This window comes from Sceloporus occidentalis, unplaced genomic scaffold, assembly GCF_023333645.1.
Source record: "Sceloporus occidentalis isolate IW3139 unplaced genomic scaffold, rSceOcc1.0.p SCAF_14, whole genome shotgun sequence".
In the NCBI taxonomy this organism is placed as follows: domain Eukaryota; kingdom Metazoa; phylum Chordata; class Lepidosauria; order Squamata; family Phrynosomatidae; genus Sceloporus; species Sceloporus occidentalis.
The window spans coordinates 12,830,001-12,838,921 of NW_028316994.1; the positions used below are offsets into that span (position 1 = coordinate 12,830,001).

Sequence of the window (8,921 nt, forward strand, 5' to 3'; positions counted from 1 at the left end):
AAAAACTTAAGACACAATGACATATATCAACACATAACACTTCCTGAGAAGATACTGAGACATAATAAAGCCAGAGTAATGTCCTTAATACAATCTAGCAAATTAGATACATCCACTTCTTAGACGATTGAATTCTCCTTACACAACTTTTTTTCCTCCTTATGTATTTGCTCTGTGCTTAAGTTTTTAACCCCTCAACAGCATCTCTCCAAATAAGCCATAATTACCAGATAAAGTTGGGGATCGTATCTTCAGTTTTAATCCATGACATTTAAGGGTACCAAACACTTTTTGTCTTCTCCCAATCAAGACTTTTAACATAACAAGTAAGTTTATCCATCTCCATGAAATCCAAGAGTTTCAAAAGGACATCAAGGACAGGAAGTACAGCCAGGTCTTGGCCAACAGACTGGACAACAAGCTCCACAAGGACTTGGAGCGCCTGAAGAAGATCCGGGCGCATCGGGGCCTGCGCCACTTCTGGGGCCTCCGCGTCCGTGGGCAGCACACCAGGACCACCGGCTGCCGTGGCAGGACCATGGGCGTCTCGAAGAAGAAGTAGAGCTTTCCATGTGCAAATAATAAAAAGTACAGTTTTCCAGCCCCCCCCCCCCCAAATAATAATAATAATAATAATCCAGTCTTTTCATGTGGGTTGAGCTGCCCCTTTCCAGCGAGAAGCATAAACCATTCTGGCAGCTGAAATCATATCATATAATAATTTCCCATGCATATTCTCAAATGTATCATCCAAAATCATATTCAATAGGAACAATTTTGGATCAAACTTGAATTTATATTTTAATATTACCTGCATTTTGTTGTGTATCTGAGCCCAATATTTCTTAGCACATTCACAGTGCCACCACATATGAATAAAAGAACCTGGGCTCGGTTAATCTATGATTCTATGATTAATCTAAACCAGGAAGTACAACAACATCCCAGATCCACAAACAGTGACACCTTTACTGGGCCCAACCAAAATGCACATAATACATTACGGAAGTTTTCACAGCTCTCCATTGGCTTCTTCATCAGGTGTTACAAATCATACCGAGGGGGGGGTATGAAAAACATGATGGGTTAAGTCACAGGCCTGTACAGGTCAAGATGTTGTTGCTGGAACATTAAAATAACAATAATAACAATAACAATAATATATTTTATTTCTGCAGGGTAACCAGAGTGACCAGAGGCCCAACCCTCAAAGGACAAGGTACACGAAAAAAGAAAAGATGGTCAAGAAAAATGGGGGGCATGACTAAAATAAAACCTAGAAACACTCATATAAATGCATGCTTCTTAGTCCTCCTCCAAATGGAGGACATTATGGAATTCCTCCTGGACAGAAGGCTGAAATGGAGGGCATGTCCTGAAAAAGGAGGACATCTGTTCACCCTGCGTCCTGCATATTAAAAAACAAAATGGAGTTAAAAGAAAAACTGTAAAACCCAGTTTAAAAATGCAGTGGTGTAAAACCAATAAAGCACACTCATCTGAGTATATTCTTTTAAATATACCAATTAAAAATTGTGTTTTAAAATTGACTGACCTTCTGAAGACATGTCTTTAATGTTTTTTCAGCTGTCGCATGTATTTTATACATTTTAGTTGTTCCAATAAATATATATATGTGGATATATATATATAGGGTATTATTGTGCCTTGCTATATGGCCAACTCGGCTACCCCTGAATAATTTTCCTGGAACCAGAAAGAATTTATTTTATTTCATTTCAAGGATTTATATCCCTGGTCTTATTCCTGCAATAGGAATTCAAAGTGGATTACAATGATTTAAAAAGGCAGAACTAAAACACTGATTACAAATGTTAAAATATAATAGTAATTTAATATCAACATTAAAACATAAGTTAAAGCGTGTATTTTGCACTCAAAGCTGCCCCATTTTTTAAAATACAGAAGGAAGGATCATCTGGGGTTCTGTTTTCAAAAACTCCCGCCCTCGCTCCTGATTGGCTGAGAGCCTTTGTTTTCAAAATTCCCGCGCTGGCAAGAGCCAATCAGCTGCGTCCCTTTCTTCTTTGTTCTTTAGCTCCTTTGGAAAGGAACAATGTTTCCAGTGAAGGAAGTGAAAAACCTCCCTCTGTGAAAACTGGAAACAAAAAGGCTTTCTAAGTTGTTACTTAAGTAACCATCTCTGTCATCCTCGCTTGCTTCAGTCCTTTCACTATCAAAGCCTTAATATAATATCCTATTAGGAAATTATTAACTAGGATTAGGATTAACTAGGAAATATTAACGGTTTTGGACCTCAGCTCCCAGTCTATTGACCGACCATGCTGGAGCCCAACAGCCCTTACAAGGGGCACAGCTTTGGGGGCCACTGCTCTTTTCATACCGATTCTACAGACTAACAGGGATGAATCTTTGAATTCCAAGTGCACCCAACAACATCCAAATCCTATGCATTCTTCTGTTGACAACTAGATGCATAAAGTCATGGAAGCTGCAAAATAAGATTATATAGTACTTGCGTTGGGAACTTTTTTTTCCTCTTTCCAGAAATGATAGCAGCTCTTTCTCTGAAGTGGTGAGTGGCTCTTAAAAGAGCCTTTGGGGTTCGTGTGTGTGTGTGTATATGGGGCCTCTACTTCCCCTTGGCCTTGTGGCTCTCGGTCTTCTTGGGGAGGAGCACGGCCTGGATGTTGGGCAGGACTCCCCCTTGAGCAATAGTGACCCTCCCAAGGAGCTTGTTGAGCTCCTCGTCGTTGCGGATGGCCAGCTGCAGATGCCTGGGGATGATGCGGGTCTTCTTGTTGTCCCGGGCGGCGTTCCCCGCCAGCTCCAGGATCTCGGCCGTCAGGTACTCCAGGACGGCGGCCAGGTAGACAGGGGCCCCTGCGCCCACCCTTTCGGCGTAGTTGCCCTTCCGCAGCAGGCGGTGCACGCGGCCCACCGGGAACTGCAGCCCGGCCCTGGAGGACCTGGTCTTCGCCTTGGCCCGCGCTTTCCCGCCTTGCTTCCCGCGTCCAGACATAGCTCTGTGTTGCAGTCAACCCTTGCAGACAACCAGCTCGATGAAGAGACTCTCAGCTACTACAAAAACCCCGCCACTTTGCCCCCTTTATATACTTTCCTCTGGTTTTGAAATAGCGCCTTCTGATTGGCCAGCCTTCCCCAACCCCTTCTCCAATGAACAGGCTTGTGAGAGCAACCAATGGGAGTGAACCAAGAGCCCAACAGGCAACCAATGAGAGAGAAGCTGGCAGAGTCAAAAATTGGAACGCGGGCTAGACTGCTTCTATGACGTCATAGAGGGAGCCAACCAACCACAACGAAGGGATTCCATCCCCTCATTTGCATAAGAACCCTATAAATAGGAGGGAGCAGCAAGGAGCCTTTCACTCTGAATTTGCAGTGAAGAGCGAAGGGTTCACTCTGGGAGAACTGAGCCCACCAGTTTCTTTCTTGCAGTTAAGTCTCAAAGGCAGTGCAAGGCCTCTTTGCATCTTTCTTTTTGGGCTGTAGGAGCATTTTTGGAGGAGTAAGTTTATTGGAGAAGATGCCTGAACCAGCCAAGTCAGCTCCTGCAGCTAAGAAAGGGTCCAAGAAGGCCATCACTAAGACCCAGAAGAAGGGGGACAAGAAGCGCAGGAAGAGCCGCAAGGAGAGCTATTCCATCTATGTCTACAAAGTTCTGAAGCAGGTCCATCCTGACACTGGCATCTCCTCCAAAGCCATGAGCATCATGAACTCTTTCGTCAACGACATCTTTGAGCGCATTGCTGGAGAAGCCTCTCGCTTGGCCCATTATAACAAGCGCTCCACCATCACCTCCAGGGAGATCCAGACCGCAGTCAGGCTCCTTCTTCCGGGAGAGTTGGCCAAACACGCCGTCTCCGAGGGCACCAAGGCCGTCACCAAGTACACCAGCTCCAAGTAAAAGGGATCCGCTTCCCAACCAGACCCAAAGGCTCTTTTCAGAGCCACCCACCTTTTCAGCAAAAGAGCTGCTATTATTGAACCTGTGGGCCATGGAACATGAGAGCAAGCTGATGTTCCTTTCTAAAGTTCTCCCAGCTTTTCTGGTGGTAGTCTTTTTATGAGTTTAGTGATTCAAAACACTTGTACTCATGTCTGCTATCTGTTACCATTCAATTTATCTTAGTTATGTTGCTGACAATAACAGTAGATGTAGTACACCAGCTCCAGGTAACAGATCCAGAACATACTGAAGGAATCATCCCCTTTGAGACCACCTTAACTGCCCCAGCTCAGTGCTAGGGAATCATCGTTCATTGTGGCACTGCACCAGAGCTCTCTGACAAGGCTAAAGGCCTCACAAAACTACAATTCCCAGGATTTGGGAACTGCAGTTTTTTGAGATGTTTAGCCTTCTCTCTCAGTGAGATCTGGTGCCACTGTAAACTACAGTTCCCAGAATTCCCTAGCACTGAGCCAGGGAAGTTAAAGCGGTCTCAAACTGGATTATTTTTGCAATGTATTCTGGTCCAAAGTGATGGGAACCACTTGATGCAGCAAAACTTGTGCTAAACTTGAGCAGGGACTCGATAGGTCAAGACTTCTCCAAGCTGCTTTAGCTGCAATGCCGGATGGATGGGGTTCCTCCATACAAGTTTAGGAGAGGTATATCTACACTTGCACTATCATCACATTTTGCTGTGATTCCAGGGATTTGTAGTTTGCTGAGGGACTCCAAATGGGACTGTAGCCCCTTGCCTAAAAACTCCAGCAGTAAAAGTTCTCTGGCAGAGGATTCTTGGGGGCTGCATCTGATCTGCAAAAATAATAATAAATTTTCTTTATTTTATTTCATATCTATGCTGCCTTTTCCCCCAGAAAGGTAAATAAAATCAATTTAAAACATTAAAAATAAATAAACAAATAAATAAAAGATAGTGACAACAATCAAGCAACTAAAAAACCCCAAACAAACACACAGTATAAAATTACAAAAAAAGATCCAAAAGTGCAATACAAGCTAAAAACACTCTTCCAAGATAATGGCATGATTATACCTGAATAATAGAGCTTTAGCTGCCATGGCTGCATCCTATGGGATCCTGGGATTTGTAGTTTGCTGGGGCATCAGAGCTCTCTTGAAAGAGAAGGATACATTTCTTGCAAAAAATGAAAATGGTGGGGTCACAATAATACAACGTTTTGAAAGAAAGAAAATAATTCCATAGCACTTTGAGAGTAAATAATAATATTGTGCCCTCTCTGAGGCTCGAACTCAGGACCTTCAGATTATGAGACTGACGCGCTGCCTACTGCGCTAAGAAGGCACCTGGGAACCGCCAGTCTTTTTTGCAAAGGTAATACCCAGGACAGAGTTCAAATCACTGTTTTGTCTTCTATTTCCTATCTGTCCCATTGATGTCATTAATCTACATTTCAGGAAAGACCAAAAGTTTAGATGAGAACTACAAATTCTGGGATTTGTAGTTTGTTGTGGCCCCAGAGCTCTCTCAGACAGAGAAGGCTCAGTGTCTCACAAAACTACAGTTCCCAGGATCCCTTACCATTGAGCCAGGGCAGTAAAGCGATGTCAAACTGGATTGTTATTTCTGCAGTGCAGATACAGCCTCATCAGTCACTGTTCAGTCTGCTGTTTATCTATGGGTGCCTAAACTGTATTTCCAAAGGCTCAGTTGCAGTTTGGGGGCTGAAAGAAACCTAAAATGTGAAGACACAAGGAAGTCTAAAACATTGGATGTAATTAAAGTATATTGGTTTTTAAAAGTGTGGCTTGTGGCCCGTACGGGGATCGAACCCGCGACCTTGGCGTTATTAGCACCACGCTCTAACCAACTGAGCTAACCGGCCGCTGGGAGACAGCGCTCTTCAGGCCTGGCTCTGAATGTAACCCAAACAGGGCGAATGCATGTTAGATGGTGCATCTACACTCTTGGATAGATGACCATCCAAAATTCATTACAGTCTTTGGCCTTTAAGCGTCTTCTATGGAGTCTTTTTAGGGTGCATCTACACTGTAGAAACCATCCCTGTTTTGTGGATTTGGGGTGTTGTTGTACTTTGCTTCATGGCCAACATTGCTGTGTTTTCTGGATTTAGGATCAAGATAGCTCTTGTTTGATCATATTTGTTTCTGTGTCTGTCATTTTTCCCATGTTTGTTTATGTCATATTTATGTTTGCCACGTTTATATTTATGTCATGTTTGTTTATCTGTTTGTAGCTTTTATTTTGTCATGTCCTCCATTTTTTCCTGAATGTCCTCTGTTTTGGCAGGGCCTTGTTTTCCTTTGCAGTCAGGAGATCTCTTCACCCTGAAAATAAAGAAATGTTGCATTAGATAGAGCCAAATGAAATAAAATAAAATTCATATATGCACACACACACACACACACATATATATATATGTTTGTAGAATGTGTGTGTGTGTATATATATACTAAAATAAAATGTATATATGCATATATATTCACACACATATGTATACATATGTTTGTGTGTGTTTATATATAATATAATATAAAGTTATGCCTATATATATATGCACAAGCATTAATGTGTGTGTATATATAATGTGTGTGTGTGTATATTTATAAAATATGTATATATGCATATATATTCATATACATAAACACATACGCACATATATACAGTTTATGTGTGTGTGTGTGTGTGTGTGTGTGTATATATATAATAAAATTTAATTATGCATATACACACACACACATATATATATATATACCAGGGGTCCTCAAACTCTGGTCCTCCAGATGTTTTGGACTTCAGCTCCCAGAATCTCAGAGCATTGGCCAAGCTGTCAGGGAGGGCATTATGAGGTAGGAAGGAAATTTGCATGTGGATGGTGATTGGCTGAGGGGCAAAGAGGAAGGAGGGGCCTGTGTGGGGCTCTGGAAGTCTATTCAGAATGACTGCAGAATCCTGAGGGAGGGAGGAAATTTGCATGTGGGCGGTGATTGGCTGAGGCTTCTGGGAGATGAAGTCCCAAACACCTGGAGGGCTGGAGTTTGAGGAGCCCTGATATATACATTTGGACATGTGTGTGTGTGTGTGTGTGTGTGTGTGTGTGTATATATATATATATATATATATATAGTAACATGTATATATGCATATACATTTAAACACACATATATGTGTATTGGGGGGGTGTGTGCGTATATATATAGTAAAATGTATATATGCATATACATATATACACACATATATGTGTATTGGTGTGTGTGGGTGTGTGTGTGTACACACACACACACACTATATATATTGCTTGTTATCCGCTGGGGTTTGGTTCCAAGATCCCCCGCGTATAACAAAATCCATGGATGCTCATGTCCCATTAAATATAATGATATAGCAAAATGGTGCCCCTTTTAATAAATGGAAAACCAAGGTTTGATATTTGAAATTTATACTTTTTTTGAACATTTTCAAAATGTGGATGCTTGAATCCATGTATAAAAAATCCGTGCATAAGAAGGGTCAACTGTATATATGTATATATACATACACACAGGTGTGTGTGTGTATATATATATATATATATATATATAATAAAATATATATGTGCACATAAATTCACACACATACACATATATTTATGTTTCTCTCTCTGTATATATGTGTGTGTGTGTATAATAAAATAAAATTTATACACACCAACACACACAAATATATATATATATATATATATCGCAAAGAAGGTACCAAAAGAACTTTTGCTGTCAGAAGTGGGATTCGAACCCACGCCTCCAGGGGAGACTGCGACCTGAACGCAGCGCCTTAGACCGCTCGGCCATCCTGACACTTGGGAAAAAGGCTTCCTCGCTGCCTTCATATGTTTTCCAAGTTAAATCATTTCCGTTCAGTTACCATGAATCTTTATCGTCTTCCTCTTCGTTCGCGAGCTGTTTTTAGTACAAAGCAGAAAGAGCTCGAACTGTTACAAAATGTCTGCCAAATGTTCCCATTCGCAGAGAGAGAGAGAGAGAGGAAACAGCAGCCTGCAAAGGAGTGAAGGGGAAAGCCCAGAGCCAACACTAGGCTCATTCTGATAAAGGCGGCTCCAAGAGCCCGGATAGCTCAGTCGGTAGAGCATCAGACTTTTAATCTGAGGGTCCAGGGTTCAAGTCCCTGTTCGGGCGGTGCTGTTTTTATTTTTAATTCTCCAAATTGCTAGGAATATTTCTTCTTGCATTTCTTGCCGTTTGTTCACAAAGTGCAGTGGACCTCTGGCTAAAAAGCCATGCATTAAAATGTTTCACCTGGCTTCTCTGTCCCTGTTTCCCTTTGCACCGTTGCAGTAACTAAGGTCCAAAACCAGACTGGAGAAATTAATCCAGTCCCAGACCGCTTTAACAGCCATAGGGAATCCTGGGAATTGTAGTTTATTGTGCTCTCTGAAAGAGGAGGATAAAAAAGGTCTCACAAAAGCACAGTTCCCAGAATTCCCTAGCATTGAGCCTGGGCAGTTAAAGAGGTCTGAAAGTGGATTTGTTTCTGCAGTGTGTTTTGGACCTGTGCATTGAAAGCATTGCAAGTTCTCCCCATTGACTTCAAGGGTTGCAGGAGAATAATAAATAAGTAATGCCAGGATAATAATTTTTTAAAAGAGTTAAATTTAGTCTATTATATTGAATAGGATTTTTTTCCTTTTCTTTTCCAGTTTCTAATAATAATAATAATAATAATAATAATAATAATAATAATAATAATAATAAAAAGGTAACTAGCAGAGGATGGTTTCGATCCATCGACCTCTGGGTTATGGGCCCAGCACGCTTCCGCTGCGCCACTCTGCTGCCTGTATCGCCCCTTGGAAATATATGCCTTAGTAGGCACTGCTTGCATTGTGTGTCGCTATTGCAATTGTGCATTTGAGAGTTTCTGGAGAGTGATTTATCCCTAATGACTTCTTCACTTAGTGAAAGAATTGAGTTT

General features: G+C 41.6%; 2 protein-coding genes and 4 non-coding genes across 6 annotated transcripts; 2 read left to right on the forward strand and 4 right to left on the reverse strand.

Moving 5' to 3' along the window:
- Window positions 1-2,614: 2,614 nt before the first annotated feature.
- Window positions 2,615-3,013, reverse strand: LOC149304043 (histone H2A type 1-E). Its single transcript, XM_089479800.1, has one exon. It carries the CDS (start codon window positions 3,002-3,004, stop codon window positions 2,615-2,617), a length of 390 nt encoding a protein of 129 aa, XP_089335926.1. The 5' UTR covers window positions 3,005-3,013.
- Window positions 3,014-3,529: 516 nt separating this feature from the next.
- On the forward strand, window positions 3,530-3,926 carry LOC149304044 (histone H2B 5-like). Its single transcript, XM_089480324.1, has one exon. It carries the CDS (start codon window positions 3,530-3,532, stop codon window positions 3,908-3,910), a length of 381 nt encoding a protein of 126 aa, XP_089336450.1. The 3' UTR covers window positions 3,911-3,926.
- A 1,277-nt stretch (window positions 3,927-5,203) lies between these two features.
- On the reverse strand, window positions 5,204-5,276 carry TRNAM-CAU (transfer RNA methionine (anticodon CAU)). Its single transcript has one exon. It is a non-coding gene; the product is annotated as a tRNA-Met (tRNA).
- Window positions 5,277-5,743: 467 nt separating this feature from the next.
- On the reverse strand, window positions 5,744-5,817 carry TRNAI-AAU (transfer RNA isoleucine (anticodon AAU)). Its single transcript has one exon. It is a non-coding gene; the product is annotated as a tRNA-Ile (tRNA).
- Window positions 5,818-7,703: 1,886 nt separating this feature from the next.
- On the reverse strand, window positions 7,704-7,786 carry TRNAL-CAG (transfer RNA leucine (anticodon CAG)). Its single transcript has one exon. It is a non-coding gene; the product is annotated as a tRNA-Leu (tRNA).
- A 266-nt stretch (window positions 7,787-8,052) lies between these two features.
- TRNAK-UUU (transfer RNA lysine (anticodon UUU)) lies at window positions 8,053-8,125 on the forward strand. Its single transcript has one exon. It is a non-coding gene; the product is annotated as a tRNA-Lys (tRNA).
- The last annotated feature ends 796 nt before the right edge of the window (window positions 8,126-8,921 follow it).

Excerpts from the sequence above, each read along its gene's own strand:
- LOC149304044 (XM_089480324.1), top strand. The coding sequence starts at position 3,530 with ATGCCTGAACCAGCCAAGTCAGCTCCTGCAGCTAAGAAAGGGTCCAAG.
- LOC149304043 (XM_089479800.1), bottom strand. The coding sequence starts at position 3,004 with ATGTCTGGACGCGGGAAGCAAGGCGGGAAAGCGCGGGCCAAGGCGAAG.